At 49.9% G+C, this 20,117-nt stretch overlaps 5 protein-coding genes across 5 annotated transcripts; 3 read left to right on the top strand and 2 right to left on the bottom strand.

Annotated features, from left to right (window-relative positions):
• Nucleotides 1-1,817: 1,817 nt before the first annotated feature.
• DFL_007976 (uncharacterized protein) lies at nucleotides 1,818-5,581 on the top strand (the record flags this gene model as incomplete). The annotated part of the gene is made up of 2 exons (XM_067637639.1): nucleotides 1,818-1,876; nucleotides 1,939-5,581. 2 exons carry the CDS (start codon nucleotides 1,818-1,820, stop codon nucleotides 5,579-5,581), a joined length of 3,702 nt encoding a protein of 1,233 aa, XP_067489136.1.
• A 618-nt stretch (nucleotides 5,582-6,199) lies between these two features.
• Nucleotides 6,200-12,286, bottom strand: DFL_007975 (uncharacterized protein; the record flags this gene model as incomplete). Its single annotated transcript, XM_067637638.1, has 7 exons — nucleotides 6,200-6,614; nucleotides 6,688-6,802; nucleotides 6,861-11,273; nucleotides 11,333-11,386; nucleotides 11,447-11,575; nucleotides 11,650-11,881; nucleotides 11,951-12,286. 7 exons carry the CDS (start codon nucleotides 12,284-12,286, stop codon nucleotides 6,200-6,202), a joined length of 5,694 nt encoding a protein of 1,897 aa, XP_067489135.1.
• A 943-nt stretch (nucleotides 12,287-13,229) lies between these two features.
• Nucleotides 13,230-14,406, top strand: DFL_007974 (uncharacterized protein; the record flags this gene model as incomplete). The annotated part of the gene is made up of 2 exons (XM_067637637.1): nucleotides 13,230-13,258; nucleotides 13,323-14,406. 2 exons carry the CDS (start codon nucleotides 13,230-13,232, stop codon nucleotides 14,404-14,406), a joined length of 1,113 nt encoding a protein of 370 aa, XP_067489134.1.
• Nucleotides 14,407-15,071: 665 nt separating this feature from the next.
• Nucleotides 15,072-16,006, top strand: DFL_007973 (uncharacterized protein; the record flags this gene model as incomplete). The annotated part of the gene is made up of 3 exons (XM_067637636.1): nucleotides 15,072-15,161; nucleotides 15,233-15,353; nucleotides 15,420-16,006. 3 exons carry the CDS (start codon nucleotides 15,072-15,074, stop codon nucleotides 16,004-16,006), a joined length of 798 nt encoding a protein of 265 aa, XP_067489133.1.
• Nucleotides 16,007-18,832: 2,826 nt separating this feature from the next.
• DFL_007972 (uncharacterized protein) lies at nucleotides 18,833-20,001 on the bottom strand (the record flags this gene model as incomplete). The annotated part of the gene is made up of 3 exons (XM_067637635.1): nucleotides 18,833-18,856; nucleotides 18,922-19,882; nucleotides 19,973-20,001. The coding sequence occupies 3 exons, from the start codon at nucleotides 19,999-20,001 to the stop codon at nucleotides 18,833-18,835; spliced, it is 1,014 nt and encodes a 337-aa protein (XP_067489132.1).
• Nucleotides 20,002-20,117: the final 116 nt, after the last annotated feature.

Genomic DNA, 20,117 nt, shown 5'->3' with positions numbered 1-20,117 from the left:
GGAGTTTCTCGTCCGTTGAAGACTATTGTGGCTTTATGATGTCCGATAGTTTGCGGAGTAGCTAGTTGGGAAGTCCCTTATTGTCCACTAATAAGATATCGGTCCATATGTGTACATGTAGATTGAAAAATCAACTTTCTCGGAACACCAACCTGCAGTTTCGAGACGATAGAATAGAGTTCATAATGGCAACCTATTACGTTTATCGATGGTATGTCCTCCTAAGCGATTGGTTCGATCGAAACGTCCCTATTATTTGCGATTAAGTTGGGATGCAGACCATGGCCTGATTGTCAAATGCTCTGAAAATTCTCGGCCTGGCTCAATTACAACGATTACCTATCTTAATCTGAAAGGCCGATCATCGAATTGAGAAGTCGAGCCGGGCGCTCTGTGACAGTGAAGGGTCAGATCCGAGCGGTCGAGGCGAAAACTAAAGATCAAATTCTCGCCACTAGTCCTTAACTAGGTTAAGGCGGCTGAACGGGGCCGCGAGACGCCAATCCTAAATATATGTACGGATTTTAGTTATTAATTATGTGGAGATAGGTGAGGTGTACAGCAGTAGCCTTAAGCCTTGTACCGTGAGTTCTGGATTGGAGTGCCAAGATGGAGATTTTTTTTTTTTTTTTTTTGCTGCTGAGGTTGTGTTGCTGCACTTCAAGGGACCTATTTTTGGTGGGCAAGCGCCAGCCTTCTCAGGCCAACCCAAGAAATCAACCTCCCCCTGGCGACTATGAAACGACAGACAGTAGCAAATCGGGGACATACGGGCTCTCGCTCAACCTACCTTCGCGTGCTCGGATATACGATTCCGATCCCTCTATAGCTATGCTATCCAAATGTCCCGAAGAGGGACCGTCGATTGAATGGACACTAATTCTGCTCGCAAAGGCTTCCCGACGACTGATACTGAAATTATGTATCCACGAACGGTTTCCCATAGTCTATGTAAAGATGAGCCAGTTAACAGGGCTGGACGGCATCCTTTTGCCGGGCATTGTTCGACTTCAAGTTGAACACGAGCGCCTTTCCACGGAATTTTCATAGCCCCACAATTCACGGCAAGCATGGGTCCATGCTCGCTTGACCTCTTTGAGGCCCCGCTATACAGTTTTCGGAACATTAACTATTTTCAGTGTACCCCTGATCCTTGCTTTCCGTTTCGTAACGCACTTGGGGAAAAGCAATAGCAACAAGACCTCCAAGATCAAAGCTTGCAAAGAAAGGAGTCTACGGACTATAGGACTGGCCATTCACAGGTCTCTCTTATCGAGATTAAGAAACAACCGACAAAAGAAGAAATCTTTTTATTTCACTTCGTCTATGACATGGGAGCAGCGGGTAGAAGCCCTTGTTTATGGTCTGTGAATAAGCAACGTGCCCAACCACCTGGGCTCCTTTCCCTACGTTGCATTATGATCGTCATTAGAGACCGGGTTTCTACGCAGGTACAGAGGTGATGCATACAAATACTCACCATCGCCTGTCCATTCGTGATACTTTTTTTTACCTTTCCCTTTCATCACCAGCGCAGTGTCCTTTCGTTTTGGGCTGCTTCTTCAATACCAGTTTTGGATTTCAGTTATTGCGTATCAATCCTTTCGTTTCGAATTCATCCTTTCGACATTCGTTTCTTTGGCATCATCGACTACCAAAGATTATTTGCGCTACCGTATTGCTTGAGATATATTGTGTCCTCAACAGAAAATCTTCGATCACACCGATTCAACCTTGAATAAAAGAATAATCGCTTGGAATCCACCCGACATTCTTTTCCACGGCTAAGTAGCCAAATTATTAGATAGTCCATAAGGATGAGGATCCTTTCAACTATATTACCGGCACTTCTGCTGGTGCCAGTAGCCTCTGCTGCGTGAGTATCGGCTACCTCAAACGAAACCTACCAATATCTGGCTGCTAACGCTGACATTACAGTGTGCTGCCGCGGGGTGCTGGTCTTGTTAAGAGGCATGATTATGGTGATGACGACCCATGTGTATTAAATCCCACAGATGAAGGATGTGACGGCGGCGGCGTAATTCCAACGCCCGAACCGTTAGAATGTGGTTATGCAGGCGGTCCGGTTTGTTCAATTACCACAACTACGACGACCACGGACTCTCCGATCCCTACCTGTGGAGTAAATGGCACTCCGCCTTGTCCAACATGTGGGGATGGCTACGGAGAACCATGCCCTACAGAGCCACCTACTACCTGTGGAGACGGCCACGACGAACCATGCACTACCGAGCCACCTACTACCTGTGGAGATGGTCATGATGTACCATGCACTACCGAGCCACCTACTACCTGTGGAGATGGCCACGACGAACCATGCACTACCGAGCCACCTACTACCTGTGGAGATGGTCATGATGAACCGTGCCCTACAGAGCCACCTACTACCTGTGGAGATGGCCACGACGAACCATGCACTACCGAGCCACCTACTACCTGTGGGGATGGTCATGATGAACCGTGCCCTACAGAGCCACCTACTACCTGTGGAGATGGCCACGACGAACCGTGCCCTACAGAGCCACCTACTACCTGTGGAGACGGCCACGACGAACCATGCACTACCGAGCCACCTACTACCTGTGGAGACGGCCATGATGTACCATGCACTACCGAACCACCTACTACCTGTGGAGATGGCCATGATGTACCATGCACTACCGAACCACCTACTACCTGTGGAGATGGCCATGATGAACCGTGCCCTACAGAGCCACCTACTACCTGTGGAGATGGTCACGACGAACCATGCACTACCGAGCCACCTACTACCTGTGGAGACGGCCACGACGGACCATGCCCTACCGAGCCACCTACCACCTGTGGAGACGGCCACGACGAACCATGCCCTACAGAGCCACCTACTACCTGTGGAGATGGTCATGATGAACCGTGCCCTACAGAGCCACCTACTACCTGTGGAGATGGCCACGACGAACCGTGCCCTACAGAGCCACCTACTACCTGTGGAGACGGCCACGACGAACCATGCACTACCGAGCCACCTACTACCTGTGGAGATGGTCATGATGTACCATGCACTACTGAGCCACCTACTACCTGTGGAGATGGCCACGACGAACCATGCACTACCGAGCCACCTACTACCTGTGGAGATGGCTACGGAGAAGCGTGTCCCACCGAGCCACCTACTACCTGTGGAGACGGCCATGATGAACCGTGCCCTACAGAGCCACCTACTACCTGTGGAGATGGCTACGGAGAAGCGTGTCCCACCGAGCCACCTACTACCTGTGGAGACGGCCACGACGAACCATGCACTACCGAGCCACCTACTACCTGTGGAGATGGCTACGGAGAAGCGTGTCCCACCGAGCCACCTACTACCTGTGGAGACGGCCACGACGAACCATGCACTACCGAGCCACCTACTACTACCACCTGTGGAGACGGCCACGACGAACCATGCCCTACCGAGCCACCTACCACCTGTGGAGACGGCCACGACGAACCATGCACTACTGAGCCACCTACTACCTGTGGAGATGGTCATGATGAACCGTGCCCTACAGAGCCACCTACTACCTGTGGAGACGGCCACGACGAACCATGCACTACTGAGCCACCTACTACCTGTGGAGATGGTCATGATGAACCGTGCCCTACAGAGCCACCTACTACCTGTGGAGACGGCCACGACGAACCATGCACTACCGAGCCACCTACTACTACCACCTGTGGAGACGGAGATGGTGACGAACCATGCACTACCGAGCCACCTACTACTACCGCCTGTGGAGACGGAGATGGTGATGAACCATGCACTACCGAGCCACCTACTACTACCGCCTGTGGAGATGGAGATTATGACGAACCATGCCCTACCGAGCCAGTTACTACTAGCTATGGATATGGAGATGATGATGATGAACCATGCCCTACCGAGCCAGCTACTACCTGTGGAGAGGATTATGATGAACCATGCCATACCGAACCAGCTACTACCTGTGGAGATGGTTATGATGATGAACCATGCCCCACCGAACCAGCTACTACCGAACCAGTTACTATTACCACCTGCGGAGATGGAGATGGTTATGGTGAACCATGCCCCACCGAGCCAGCTACCACCGAACCAGCTACCACCAAGGTAACCACTACCACTTATGTTACCAAGCCATGCGAGTACTGCGAGCCAACTACCATCACCACTGTCGTTCCATGCCCTGAAACTCCCAAGCCAACTGTTACCACCACGACCTATGTCACCAAGCCTTGTGAGGCCTGTGCACCAACTACTATCACAACCACCATCCCATGCCCTGAAGAAACTACAACCCAGGTTGTCACCTCTGTCAGGACACACACTCAATATACTACTGTCATCATCACTACCAAATATTGCGAGGACTGTAAGCCAACCACAATCACATCGACCGTTCCTTACCCAGAGACGACTCCAACTGCACCAGAGCCAACTCCAGGATGCGGAGATGAAGGCAGCCCAGAGTGTCCACAGGAACCCCCACAGGAACAGACCCCAACCCCACACTCCCCACCAGAGGCTACTCCTACCCCAGCATGCGGAGAAGAAGGCGGCCCAGAGTGTCCACAGGAACAGACCCCAACCCCACACTCCCCACCAGAGGTTACTCCTACCCCAGCATGCGGAGAAGAAGGCGGCCCAGAGTGTCCACAGGAATCGATCCCAACCCCATACTCCCCACCAGAGGCTACTCCTACCCCAGCATGCGGAGAAGAAGGCGGCCCAGAGTGTCCACAGGAACAGACCCCAACCCCACACTCCCCACCAGAGGTTACTCCTACCCCAGCATGCGGAGAAGAAGGCGGCCCAGAGTGTCCACAGGAATCGATCCCAACCCCATACTCCCCACCAGAGGCTACTCCTACCCCAGAATGCGGAGATGAAGGCGGCCCAGAGTGTCCACAGGAACCCCCGCAGGAACAGACCCCAACCCCACACTCCCCACCAGAGGTTACTCCTACCCCAGCATGCGGAGAAGGCGGCCCAGAGTGTCCACAGGAATCGATCCCAACCCCATACTCCCCACCAGAGGCTACTCCTACCCCAGAATGCGGAGATGAAGGCGGCCCAGAGTGTCCACAGGAACCCCCGCAGGAACAGACCCCAACCCCACACTCCCCACCAGAGGTTACTCCTACCCCAGCATGCGGAGAAGAAGGCGGCCCAGAGTGTCCACAGGAAACAAACCCAAACCCATACTCCCCACCAGAGGCTACTCCTACCCCAGCATGCGGAGAAGAAGGCGGCCCAGAGTGTCCACAGGAACAGACCCCAACCCCACACTCCCCACCAGAGGCTACTCCTACCCCAGGATGCGGAGAAGAAGGCGGCGCAGAATGCCCACAGACCACTCCAGCTTGCGATGGCTACGGCGGCGCAGGATGCCCATCAGTTCCTACCACCCTCTCCGTCTGCGCTCCTGGGGATACTTCTTGCCAGCCAACAACCGCCTCCGTCACTCCCCCACCAGCTTATACTGGTGCTGCCTCTCGGATGCAATTCAGCCTCGGTGCTTTCGCTGGTGCTGCCATTGCTGCCATCTTCCTAATCTAATGTATATGATTCCACCCCTTTCTCTGTACTTTTATTAGCGGGCTAAACACTTGCTATCTAATGAACCTTTAGCATAATTTGTTTCCTTTTTATTATAATTTTTTTTTTCTTTAAATTTCCTTTGTTTCTTGCATATCTTCTCGGTCTCCGTACCGGCGGTTTTGTTGCATTTTCTGTGTTGCATTTCCTCTCCGTTTCTTCGAGAACATAATTGTAGTAGTAGAGTATATCGTACCTGTCATTTACGATGTCGGGTTTTGCCTGTATCTGCAGAGACAATTTAAAAACAAGATACCTAGTGTGGCAAATAACGTTCTCCCTTTGATCATAAACATTAAACGTGCATGTTTGAATAGACGGATATCAGTATATGAGACTGTAGTCTCGAGTCCAAAGAAATCAAAATTTAAAAGATGGAATTCCGGGTTTATAACTGAGTTTAATATTCTATACTCTCGTCGTACAGATTCTGTCCTACAGGCGATTGTATATACATGTACGTATTTAAAAGGGATATATAGCTACAGAACCTGTTCTATGAAGTAGCGTACTCACAAGGCAGCCGGCAGTTTTCCAACACATAACAAGAAGTTGGTAGGCTCCCTTGAATTATCGAGCTTACTCCTCAAGATTCGCAAGTCTAGTTTCCTCGGTCCTCGCCCTCAACTCCTCCAACCCAGTCCACACAAACGGCGTAGCCCCAAAATTAACCGTCGCCGTGAACGTCGTCTTTGCACCAACCGCCGGCCACAACCTCTCACTGGTAATATTATCAAGCCCCCACCCAACACCAATATGCTCCCCATTTCTTGTAAAGAATACTTCTCTCAAAATTTTATTATGACCGCATCCAATAACATCACCGGGTTTGAAAGGAGTTTGGTTGTTGAAATAGTACCATGAACCGGGGGCTCGGCTGGTGTAGAGTTTTCCGTCGTCGCCGTGCCAGGCGTAGCTGGTGGTGTTTGAGTATGCTAGACCGGGTGTGCGGTCTGTGGGGCATGGGTCGGCGACTAGGCCGATGGAGACATATCTACAAGAAAGGATTGTGGGTTAGCCGTGGTCGAGTTGTAAACAGAGGTCCAGGGAGTAACGGGAATACTTACGGTCTTCCAGGATCGAATATTGTTAACGTGACTTCGTAATAAAATACGTCAACCTTGGGAGATATGGGTGAGTCGGCGAATACAGTAGCAGCGACGATTTCCTCATCAATATTGGCTGTAATAATGGGTTAGTCTAGAAACCAAGCGGTCTTTAAAACATAGGGAATACTGACAAATTTCGTCCGGTAGGTCCGGTTCAGTTATGATTAATCCATCTTCCGAGACTTCAATGTACTTGCTCTTCTTTGTACTGCTCATCCTAGTTGGCGATGTAAAAGCCTTGGATTCATAGGTCGATTTCCTGTACTCTGTAATGGCGGCCTGGATACTTGGAGACTCTTCGGCTGTGAAATTGGTTCCGATGGCCAAGTCCATACAATTCCAACTAGTTGCATCTTCGGTCAGCGGGTTGACACCAGCATTCACAAGTGCTATGACAAGTGGTACCGCCTTCCTTGAGATAGCACCACGAAGGAATTCATCGCCACTGTCCTTGATAAGCTCCGGGTTGGATTTAATCCATCCAACCATCATCTCTACCCGGGTAGAGATGTCCTTTGGTGGAACCATGAGCATGGACTTGACCAGCCAATCATCAAAGATAAACTGTAGGACGTTAAGATTTTCGACGTCCTCAACAGAAATATCCGCCCCGAGCTCGAGGTAATATTTAACAAGCTCCAATCTTTCGAATACCGCCGCCAAAAGCAGTGGGGGCTTGTTTCTTTCCGGTTCTCTAAAGCTTAGCATCTCGAGTACCTGCTCTCTGGACAAATATTTGGCAAGAACTTTTGCACCTTCTACACCGGCCTGGGATGACTCGACTCGAGAGGCGCAATGGAACAGGTTCTCTCCTTCGAAATGAGAGTTTACCAAAAACTCTTTCCCCGAGCTATCTTGCTCGACCAGTTTTTGGATTAGGTGCTCAAAGACAGTTATACGTTGGTCCAGAAAAGCTAGCATTATCGGTGTCTTGCCGGACTTCGCTATGCACTTCGAATCGGCACCCTTATCAAATAGCAAGCCAAGGATCGCTAAAGCTGTCTTGTCGTCTTCATATTCCAATGGCGCGGCTGCATTGTGAATAGCTTGATATCCTCGAGCGTCTTCATCCGTAACATCAGCTCCATGTTGGATAAGGAGTTCTACTCCGCGCTGGTTTTGGAATAGTACGGCAAGGGACAATGGCATCGCGCTATCGATGTCTTCGGCATTCACGTCGGCACCCGCCTTTATCAATTCCTCCGCCATCTTTGCTCGGTCCTCTTTCGTCGCCGAGGAGTTGTTAGCCCAGACCTTATGCAAAGGTGTAAACCCCGTCAAGTCAGCCGCCTTGACATCGACACCATGTTTTATAAAATGATCGAACAGGTCAAGGTCTCCAGCTGCAAGTGCAGAAAAGAACGGCGGTCTTCCTTTGGGCATGGCTTGTTTGTCATTGACGTCAGAACCAGCCTCCATTAGCATTTTCAAGACATTGATAGCGTTCTTAACAACGGAGGATTGAAGGTCGATATCAGCGTAGGAAAATTCGGATGAGCTACAGACTAATTGGAAGGGAGTTCTTCCATCATTGGTTCGGCTGTTGATGTCTGCATTGTGTTTGAGGAGCAGTTCTACTAGGTTCGCTCGCAGGAATGCCGCATGAAGAGGGGTTTCTCCTGCGGAATCAACTTGATTTGGATCGACTTTCATGACATCCAAGAGGTGTCCCATCACCATTTCGAGCCCCCACCATGCTGTCAATTGAAGGGGTAGAAGGCGTTCCCTGAAACTTCCCTTGATGCTCTCGCCGAGAGCGAATTGAAACCAATGTGGGGCCCATCTATCGAATGTTTCCGGATCAAGGAACTTCGTGATCTCTTCCCAGAGGACGTCCCACTTTTGGCCGATTCGCTCTTCTGGAGGGAACAGTTCTTCGGCTTTCTTCAAGTGCTCACCCCAGCGAACGACTTCATACCGATGAGTGTTTTTTATGACATAGCCAAGTGCTTTGCGGTCGTCGGCTTCCGGTTCCATAGTTGTTTCGGTTCCTGTTGATGATTCTTCATCCGAGTCGTCATCATCCGAGTCGTCATCTTCAGCCTTGGGTTCATCCGTTTCCTCCTTGGATTCGCTATCACCGCTTGTTTCCGGATTCACAATAGGAGTGACGCCTGGATTTTGGTCCGATGGCTTGGCCTCGCTGTCAACGGTGCTGGCCTCATTTTCCACTTTGGTCTCACCCTCCGCTTTGGTCTCGCCCTCTACTTTAGCGTCAGCGTTTCCGTCTTTTTCGATTCCTTGTGTCTTTTCCCCCTGTTCTTCTTCCTCACTTTCTCCACTCCCTTCCCCGTCCCCGTCCCCGTCCCCTCCCTCGTCATCCGCATCTTCATCCTCTTCAGCATATTCCTGCGGATCCGGCATATACTGCTCCTGAAACTTCTTATTATTCAGAACCTTCAGATTATAAATCGCGATATCAAGATGCGTATCCCTCTCACTCTGAAAGTCCACAAACGTATTTGATTGCATCAAATTCGTAGGAATTGGCATCGAAAGTCTCAAACTCTGTGTCTTATCGTCCCACGTAAACAGAGAGTTCAGCGAAACTTTATTGTTATCTCTTTCCGCTGCCTTCGATGCTTCGTTTTCTACCCAATCTCGAACGGATTTGTGGATCACATCTATTGTCCTTTTCTCCGATGAGAATTGGAAGAAGTCGCGGCCGGCTTGTTCGAGATGGTAGATCGTGTCTGCCACTTCGGGGTTGTTGAGGGCATTTTCGTGGGATTTTTGCCAGATCGGTATGTCTTCGTCGTCTTCGGTTTCGTCGATGACCGAGATGGCGGGTTCTTCTTCCTCCACTGTGGCTTTTAGCTGTTCGGTTTCCTCTTGCTCGACTTGTTCGTCTTCATTTTGAGCTTTCTCGTCATCTTCTTCACCTCCTGCGGTGCTCGTTGCGGCATGGGAGATGAGATCGAAATGGGATTCGCCATTCTCGTCTTCGTCACTCCCCTCGCCCTCATAGAACTGCTTGAATTGTTCCGCAATCTCAACCGTTCCGATATCGCCTAACCCAAAAACAATCCGTTTGAGCGCAAGGGTAACGAGCTTTCTCTCCTCGGTCGTTAAAGATTCCAGACGACGTCTGTAAAGCTCATCCATGCCGTCCGGTAATCTCTTCAACCTCTCCGCCAAACTCAACGAGGACGGTTGCCCCAAACTCGCAATGACCATGGCACTATACGTGAACATGCCGTTCGCCTTCTTCTTGATACCTTCTACCATCCGAGTGACATCGATGGTTTTGCCACGGCCGAACCTATAGCCCACCATTCTTCTGGTGACGAGTTTGGTTAGGGAGCTTCGGAGGTAGGCGTCCATGTCTGCTGAATTTGTAGACTTGGTGACGGTGAGCATGATTGAATCGCCGGATTTCTTTGCAATGCTCTTTCCTTCTTCTTCTTCTTTCCCGTCCTTTGCTCCCCCCTCTTCTTCTTCGCTTCCTTCGTCGTCCCCGTCCCCCTCGCTGTCTTCATTACTGTCACTATCGGCGCTGGTGCTCTGACTGGTAACGCTGGACGATATAGATGCCGTGCTGAAACTCCTCTCGCTGACATCTCCACCTTCCGATGCGGTATCCTCATCGTCATCGTCACCCGCATTCCAATTTTCACCACCCAACAGACTCTCCAACCCGAGACTGTCACGGCTGGAAAATAGAACCTTAATGTTCTCCGACGACCTCGCCAGCTCCAACAACCAAGGCACCAACTCCTCTGCCTCATAATCCACGCACTCATCGATCGCATCCAAAACGATATAAATCGGCTTCCGGTGCGTCTTGCTCAAATCCTCCACCAACTTTTTCAGAACATTGTTAGAGAACATACTCAGCTGCCCTTGAGCGGCATTGATCCCTTCGTTCACCATTCCATCCGCAAGCTTTTCGTCCGCTGTATGCCATGCATTTTCGACGATGGTGTTAAACTTCTCCATCTCGGATTTTGTGGTTGCGAACTTTTCGCTGAATATTTGGGTGGTCAGGGAGAGCAGTGCTACCCGTGAGGTTTGTGTGGATTCGTCGCCCTTGCGGAAGAAGAAGTAGCAGACCGAGGCTTTCTTTTCGGGCTTGGATAGACGGGTTAGGGCGCAGGCTACCGTTACTGATTTTCCGAAGCCGGGTCGGCCTTTGATGTAACATATCCTCGGTGGTTTTTCGTCGTCTTGAGCGGTACCGTCGTCCCCGCCGTCCTCCACGGCTTCGATATCAAGGGTAGGACGAAGCGTTTCGTTTTTCTCCGGCTTTTGTGACGATCCAAAGGTGCTCGGACCGATATTTTCGGAGGCGGCTGCTCCCGGTGCACCGCTGCCGGATTCTAGACTCGTATTGGCTTCCCATTTGAGATAATAATCGTCTTCGAAAAGCCATTTGCAGAGGTGTTCTGTCTCGTGGGATAGAGGGGTTAGAACGATGTTGAGTTGGGTTTCGTGAATGGGGTTCGGAGAGAGGGAGGCGCGGTTGCGGAGGAATTGGTTGCGGATTTGGGATTCCGAGAGGATTTGTTTGATTTCTGAGATTTCTTCGAGTTTGCTTCGGATGTCTAGATAAGCATTGTTAACCCCGTGTGCCCTGGAATGTTTATACGGGGGTGTCGGGTACCTTCCAGGGCCGGGAAGAGCGTGGCCCTTAGATCTTCGCCGTGTTTGCTCAGTTCTAACGGTTATCAGCATACCGTTTTATCGTAATTGCAGACCGGTGCGTAGGATATCTTACGATCCATCATATCCATAACCCGTTCCTGGAAAGCATCACCGGCAATCTGCCTCAACTTTTTATACTCCTCTTGAAGTTCTTCATACTTTTCCTTCAACTTTGGATTAAAGGTCTCCTTGAACGATCTTACTGCACTCCCCGGGTCCCCATCAGTAACGTAGAAGAAACCACGATCGTCAGGATCATCAGGATAGAGTTCTTACGTATTTTATGCTCGCTCAATCGAGTTTGGATGTACCACGAGAACTCCAACACCAAAGAAAGCAGGTTAGGGATAGCGTTCATGATTTCCAACTCGGTGTCCTTATCCCCTGCTTCGAATTTATTAGACTGGGAATATCGATTCTCGTAGAGACGACAGTTCAGGATGACCGTTGCGATGCTGGTGCATGCTTCTGCGATCAATCCGCAATTCTCGAGGTCGCTGGCGCCAACCTAAAACCCTCCCGTTTTCTTAAAAAACCGGATCGATCGAAATGAAACCCTGCGGATGTACGAGCGTACCTGGATCAAAAACGAAACTGCGCTCCAAGCGATACTAACGCTCTCCGGCGCAAACTCCAAAAACGGGTCCGCGACTTCCTTGACCATAACCAAAACCTCCAACAACTTTCCCACAAACCGCGACCCCTTCCCTTTGTTGTACTGATTTTCCGCCGCTGTCTTCAGAGTCTCGCATTTCGATATCGCTTTATCGAGACGGAAATCTTCTTTTAGGAAACGATCGATGCTTTCCTGGCTCGGACGCTTCTTTTGAGAAAGAATGCTTTCCAGGAAGACCTTCTTGGCTTTGGCCCAGCAGGCGGAGTCGGGCGGCGGGGGGTCGGCGGGGAGGCCCATCGTTTGGGATTGCGGGGTATTTTGGTTCGCTGCGAATTGGATTAGTTTAACGTGATGGGTCCGGGCTGTTGTCGATGGATATCAATTGAAAACGCAAATATTTAAGGAGAAAGGAAATTCGAATTAGATAACAGCTGGGGCCTCTACATCTTCAGCCCCGGACACCAAGCTCTTCTTATAAAAAACCGTCCATGCGATCGGATCACAATAAACGGACCCCCTCGGTCCACGAGCGCCTTCAGGAGTTTCGTTTCAACCCTTGCATATAACACCTTTTCAGGGCAAACGTGCATTCAGGTCGTTAGGACGTTCGGTACCAACTATACCTAAGGAGCTTAGCTTTCGAACCGTAGGACAAAGCGGATGCAAGCCTCCTTGGATCCTTGGAGACGTCGAATGTTCGCTCTGTGCGAATGGAAACGTAATCCGCATGGTTTATAATCCTGCTCGGAATGAACCGAAGCAACGATAAGTGAACGTCGCAGGAATAAGGTGTTATTCGGCTGGGCCCTCCGGGTGGGCTGTCAATTTAATTGCGAGCTGGCACGGATCGCAATTCGAGGGACACAAATAGAAACCAAGAAAACGGTGTCGCCATCGTCTCGGGGACATCAAGCTTGTCTTCTTTCCCTGGCAGATCAAGTTGTCCGTGAGACTCTGAGTTCCATGTCTCGTGCTCGATTCATGGTCTCGCTGTGACCTCAGCTTGAGAGCACTTTCGGTTAGAACTGTGGTGTTGTATTATTTTTGCGTTGTCCGAATTTCAAGCCGAATCGGCTGCCTCCCTCGAATCCGAGCTTCATTCTTTGCCATTATAGAAGGCCGACGGTAGAATCATTTTACACAGTCGCTTCGATTGGATACCATCATCGCTCTTGCTTCTATCCTCACGGACGCCGAATCCACCGTATAGTACCCGCCGTCGCATTGCATTACATCCGCGATGACCATCCCGCCGCCCATCCCAATCACGCAAGTATCCTCCCACGTACGTCCCAACATACCCTCGAAACTAATCGATACGCTTCCATAACAGCATAATCACCGGCTTCCTCGGCTCCGGGAAAACCACATTGATCCTAAACCTTCTCCCCCAACTCCCCCCGCCACCGACCTACACCCTCGCAATCCTCAAGAACGAATTCGGCGACGTCGCCGTCGATTCTCTTCTCACCTCGACCACAAACCCCAACTCCTCATCCGTCTCCTCCGTCACCGAATTACTAAACGGCTGCATCTGCTGTAACCTCGTCGGGCAACTTTCCGACGCAATCTTCGAGATCCTACGGGATGTAAAACCCTCAAGAATCGTGATCGAAACGTCCGGATCTGCGTTTCCCGCAACGTTAGCGATGGAAGTAAACCGTATCGCTAAAGAGTTAGAAAAGAAGGCTGCTACGGATCCGGATGTCAAGAGGATTACGTTGGATGGGGTTATCAGCGTAATCGATGTTGAGAATTGGAGGGGGTACGAGGATACTAGCTATACCGCAAAGTTACAAGCAAAGTATACGGATTTGATTGTGATGAATAAATGGGAGGTGTGTGACGAACGACGGTTGGATGATTGTGTGGATAGGGTTAGGGATGTTAGCGAAGAGACGCCGTGGGTTAAGAGCGACAAGGGGTCCATCGGTGTGGATTTGGTGTTCGGAATCGATGGTGCTAGGATCGGAATGTTGGAAGAAGTCGAAGGAGAGAAAGGACATGAAGGCCACGGGCACGGACACGGGAGCCATAACGACGAAGTGGAGGTTTTGAGCGTTAGGGTTCCGAAGAAGGGACCGGGGTTGGACGGTGGGAAATTCTTAGAGTTGCTGAAGAAAGCGCCGAGGGATGAAGTTTATAGGATCAAGGGGGTAGCATGGTTTGCGAGTTCGCCGGAGGGAAAGAGCGAAGAGGGTGCCGGGAGGTATATATTCAACTGGGCATTCGGGAGGTGGACTTTTACACCTTTCCCCGAAAATGCAATCGAAGATGGAGGGATGGCCCTCAAGATGACGATCGTCTTGGCCAGAGGTGAGAGTAACAGGTGGACGAAGAAGGTTCTAAACGGTGGGTTCCTAGATTACCACGAGGGAGACATCAAGGATGCCATCGCAGTCAAGAGAGTCAGTTAGACCGTATTCACGTAGACTGGAAGTCATCAGCAGAGTTGAAATTGGCGTTGGACGGCGTTATAGATGGACAATACAATTCGATCGGAAGGATACCATCACACCAATCATCCTCACAAGGCTAAAATCGTCATCGAACCATCCCCGAAAGTGATGATTCCCTTGTTCGTATAGAAGACGAGGGCTATAGACAGCGACAACGTCTTCGAGCTTGTGTCACGATAGTTTTGTGTTGTCTCGTGCAACCACAGTCAACGCAAAGAACCTCGAAGTCCACGACGTTCTTGACGATGGTTTGGAATCGAAAGATGCCGTTATTTACCGCGGTCAATTTTGTAAGATTCTCAGCTCGGATAATACAATGATCATTCCTGAGGGTTGTGCGTGCTCGGTGGGTGACCGAACTTTGGGGCGGGCTGTCGTTTGCCAGCCGAAAGCTCACCACACCCTGTCGGGTTGAAATGCCCCTGAGATGCAGGCAGCATCGATCAGATCTCGCCAAAGCTAGGCTTGGTTGTTAGCTCGTTAGCTTAGCTGCAAGCTCCAAACCGACACGTCTCAATTTACTCCTCTTTTCTACCCTCAAACCCCCCCTTCCAAAGCTTTGAATTCTACCCGTCACCGCAACCAATTCCAATACAATACTCTCCGTATCAAGCTCCCTCGCAATGGCCGATATCCTTCCGATCCAAGAGCGACCGATCAAGAACACAATCGTCTTGTTCGATGTCGACGAGACACTAACCCCTGCTCGACGTGTAATACCCCCCCCTTAAACTCCCCCGATTTCAATTGAATATCGTATCTGACAGTAATTTGTCCTTTACAGCTCGTCAGCCCGGAGATGTTCAAGCTCCTCGCCGACCTCCGTTCGAAAGTCGTCATCGGATACGTCGGCGGCAGCGACTTTAGCAAGCAACAGGAACAGCTCGGAGTTGATGGTGTAAACGGTATCCAACCCCTCCTTCCCAACGCGTCACTCCACCCGATGTTGGTTCTAACTGTTCTTCCATCAGTCACCACTCTCTTCGACTACTGCTTCCCCGAAAACGGACTTACCGCCTTCCGTCTCGGCGAAAAACTCCCCTCGACCTCCTTCATCAAATATGTCGGAGAAGAAAGATACAAAAAACTCTCCACCTTTATCCTCCACTACATCGCCGACCTCGACATCCCCATCAAACGCGGTACATTCATCGAATTCCGTAACGGGATGATCAATGTCTCTCCGATCGGTCGTAATGCGTCCCATCAAGAACGTCTGGACTTCTGGGAATACGACAAGACCGCCAAAGTTCGCGAAAAGTTCGTCGAGGTTTTGAGAAAGGAGTTTTCGGACTTTGGGTTGACTTTCAGTATCGGTGGACAAATCAGTTTTGATGTCTTCCCTACCGGGTGGGATAAGAGGTATTGTTTGAATCATGTTGAGAAGGAGGTCGATGCCAATGGGAACCGGTACTTTACAAAGGTTCATTTCTTTGGGGATAAGACCATGGAAGGTGGGAATGACTTTGAGATTTATACGGATCCTAGGGTTGACGGGCATAGTGTTCGGAATCCCGAGGATACGTTGGTGCAGGTCAAGAAGCTTTTTGACTTGTAAAATTTTCTTCCTCTTCTCGGGTTTCATTGTCACGGTCTTCCAGCCGATGAGGGTTTCCGGAACTATCATAATTTCTAGATATCATAGTAACCAATAGAACGCATATAAGCTGCACACGAGGTTCTCACCGGTAGCTTCCACCTCATGAATAACCTCCGTCGTCAGGTCCGGTCCAAATTTACAAAGACGCTCGTTCGCGTGATACTTTTCGACCTCAAAACTCCGGGGAGGAACGAGCTGGTTTCCTTCTATTGATAAAATATACCGCGAGGTTGCTTCGATACCTTGAACGAACGGCATGCATCTCACCAAATTTAACCACACGGTCAACACAGAATCTGGGACGGTGGTATCGACGGTTCTCTCTTCATAATTATCCTCACTTTGGGTGTAATTTCCACGATGGTAGATAAATGCTAAACATGAAGAAGGAAACATCCCAACGTCGTAACGTTAACGTGCCATGTTGTCGAACAAGCCGCCGGAGACCATGCTCATCCCCTCCCAAGATGCGAATCTCTCCAACGGGATCCCGCATCCTCAAGCACTACTACCATCGCTCTCACGCCCCCATGAACTAGAAGATGAAGAACAGCCTCTTTGACGAAAACACCCAGGGTTTCCTTCCAGGACCTCCGGAACCCGTTGATGCTGACAACCGATGGAAGAATCGTTAACGCTGAACATCCATCGGAAATAATCTTCGTACACCCTGATATCACAACTTGATCGATTCGATTCTTTCCCAAAAAGGGACGGAATACCGGGTTTGAATACGGAGTCATTATTTACAACAATGAAACAGGTACAGGTTCTTCGGATATACTATCTACATTCTTATTCAGCGATACCGATGTCCTGAGATTGATATCCAATATCAATCTTACAAAGGACGACAGGAAGATGACGACAGGGGCGTTTTTAATCTCTACGTGGGAAAACAAATAAATAACGTTCCTTCGTTTCTAGATACGGTAGATCTTAATGGAGTCGATGTCATTACATCCGTCGCAGGAACGGGAACAAGCTCTACGCCCACGGGACTAAACTCAGACCGGGGTACCGCTACCACCGGAGGCACCGCGATAACCTCGGGAGGGAGCGCAGCCACGAGTAATACCCAGACCGCATCATCGACAACCAACCCTTCCGGTACTTCAGACTCGACGCATGCGAGCGACAAAAGTCCTCAAGTACCCTACGGGAACCGGTCAACGAAGCATATCACATTATTACATCACCAGTGGTACTGCTCAAGCCTCCTAGATTCAGTTACTACATCCGATCGAACCTCTACCGCAAAATCTGGTATCGAAATCGAAGCCTCAACATCAAACCCTGGAACACCAGTACCACCAGCTTCATTTGAGGCCGGCGTGATCACAGGAGTTTGCGATAATCCCCACCACCAAAATCGAAACAAACCATATCATCCAGAATCAACGAGTCTACCAGTTACACGAACAATATTTATAGCAAATACGATAATCGACCCGATTCCAACCTCAGCGTATACATTCGCCGGTGTGGGGAGAATTTTTACGAAGGATACGAAACATGCCTACGCACACAGTGAGCTCACCGATCCCATATCCAGACTACACCTCGTCGCGGTAAACCACGATATCCAACCCTCAGATCCAACGCTACAGTGGATGGACGTTACGATACAATGAATGCTGCTATCTCGGTAAACGGCGTGCTACCGCTGGGCTCACAAAGGGAATCCGATCGTCTTCGGTGATTACATCGTCCGATTAAAACTATACGACCATATGGTGGGTAGATACCCGATTGGTTCCGGCGGAGACGAAAATCTATTCGATATAGCTTGTACCGATTATAACTCCTCCGATGCAGCCCCTGTAGATGAACGCTACGTCCGGACACCGGATATCTCCAAGGGAATGCCCGCGAACGGAGGGTTCTATCCCTGTCAGTTACGACCGATTATAGGGCATTATATTACGTCGACTTGGATAAGATTTCAGATTCGCAGTTTAGGGCGTTAGTTACTGCGGGTGGGTCCGTGTGCGGCTTCGACGGATAACAAGTTCCGGTTTTATTCGCCCACGTTGTCCCCAGAGGCATATGTTTGCGGAGTTTTAATACGATGCACGTCAGTAAAAATGTCCGCACGGCAGTACTAGGGTCGTCATACCATTTGCATATTTGCCTACATGCTTGGAGTTACTGCTAAACCGGTCACTTGTGTCTCGTATTATAAGCTTAGCTTGTCTTTGAATTTTACGGACCACCAAAACCCCTAGACGCTTTCCGCTAGCCTCTATTTCTACGGCGTCATCGATCACACGGCACTTTTGAGCTTCAAAATAGGCCAACACGAAAATATTTCTGAGGTGTAAAGTAGGGGTTTTGGGATTCTCATAATGAATATAATTTTATTTCGAAAACGGGAAGTTGAAGGTGAGATATTTGGAAAAATGGATTTCGTGGTTGTTGGGATGTCATCGAAACTACGGACGCGGTGGGTTTTTCAATTCGTTAAAACCCCCCCGGGGCGGTCCCAGCTAATCTTTAACACAATACCACTTTCCGACCTCATGTTTGCTTCGTAAATGCCACTCCCGTCATTGATCGATACGGGCCAAGGTAAAAGGCCTAGGGTAAAGAGCATCAAGCAAACGATCATGGGAGATAATTGTAGTCTCGAAGTGCTGGAGCACTCCTGACTGAAATAAATCCTTGGATACACTAAAAATACAATCCGCTTTATGTCACAAACAACCGCACTTGTAATCCAACGATCATCTGCTTTTCGAGAAAAACGCCGTTTAACAATGAAATTTTGAAGCTTCCATCGCCTCAAGCGGCCTTGATCATGAGAATCTAGAGGGATTATAAAGTTAGCCATAGCCCGAGGCGCTACCATGGAAGGTTGGGGATAACGGTACCTCATTCAGCGCTTTCGCATCCATAACCGCCATCCTCTTCTGCGCGATCCATTTCGACCGAAGCGCTTGACGACCATTCACCGGTGTTGAAGTTCCGGAACCGTGTAGAGAATTAGGTAGCGATTTCGACTTCTTGTCGAGTTTCGGTAACGGCTCTGGTTCCGCTGAAGGCATCGCAGGAGGAGTAGATGCTGTGGATGAAGGTGCCGAGGAAGCCGCAATCGCCGATTTGAGCGCCTTCTTTTCGGCCTTTGCCCTTCGTTTTTCGTCCTTGCGTAGTCGTTTTGCTTCCTTTCGCTCTTTTTTGGCCTGTTTCTCAGCCTTTCGGAGGGCTTTATCGGCTTTCCGTTTCGCTTTGTCGGATTCACGATCTTGTTCGGATGATGAGGAGGAATTGGCATCTTCATCGTCGTCTGAGTCCGATGATTTCCGTTTCTTTTTCTTACTGTCCCTATCCTTCCGCTTCTTCTCCTTTTTCGACTTTTCCTTTTTACCTTCCGAACTTTCCGCCTCGTCTTCCCCCTCCTCCTCGGCGTCTTCAGTGCTCGTCTCCTTCCCCTCCTCCTCCGCATCCTTCTTCAGCTCCCTAGTAACCCACGTACTCTCCAAAGTCTCCCCTCTAACAAACCTCATCCCATACCTCCCTTCGATCCACATTTTCCTCCTCGTATCCTCTTCACTCCTGACCGACTCATCCGTCTTCCCGTTCAACCTGCCCAACAGACTCTGTAAATCTCCTAGACCGGTACAAGTATCCTCTTGGTTTCCTCTACAACCCAGACCGAGTGTATCGTCTTTCAACATGACTTTGATACCGACTTGTGAGGCGGCGGTATGATGTGGATTGTTTGGGTCCGGGCCGAGGATTGTACCCGGTGACCACCCTTGAGAGAGAAGCATTTTGTGACCGAAGCCGGCGGAGCGGGTCCATTTTGTGTTATTTGGGTCGTGGGAGATTTTCCTACGTGTGTGATTGAGAGTTAACTGACCGGTCCGAAGGTCATCCGCGGTGGGCGCAATCGGGAGGATGGAGCTTGGGAAGGAGACATACCTCTTCTTTGATGGTCCGGCGAGACCCATTGTGACTAGTTAATGAGGCCGTGGGGGTGTGGGTATGTATACGGGACGTATCACGGGTCCTCGAAGTAGCGGCGTCGCTGTCTTTATCGCTTGACAAAAAAAGATTCTCCAGAAAA

Source organism: Arthrobotrys flagrans (assembly GCF_004000055.1).
Source record: "Arthrobotrys flagrans strain CBS H-5679 chromosome Unknown unitig_8, whole genome shotgun sequence".
Lineage (NCBI taxonomy): Eukaryota > Fungi > Ascomycota > Orbiliomycetes > Orbiliales > Orbiliaceae > Arthrobotrys > Arthrobotrys flagrans.
The sequence above is the reverse complement of the archived record's forward strand: the minus strand, read 5'-3'. Positions and strand labels throughout refer to the sequence as shown.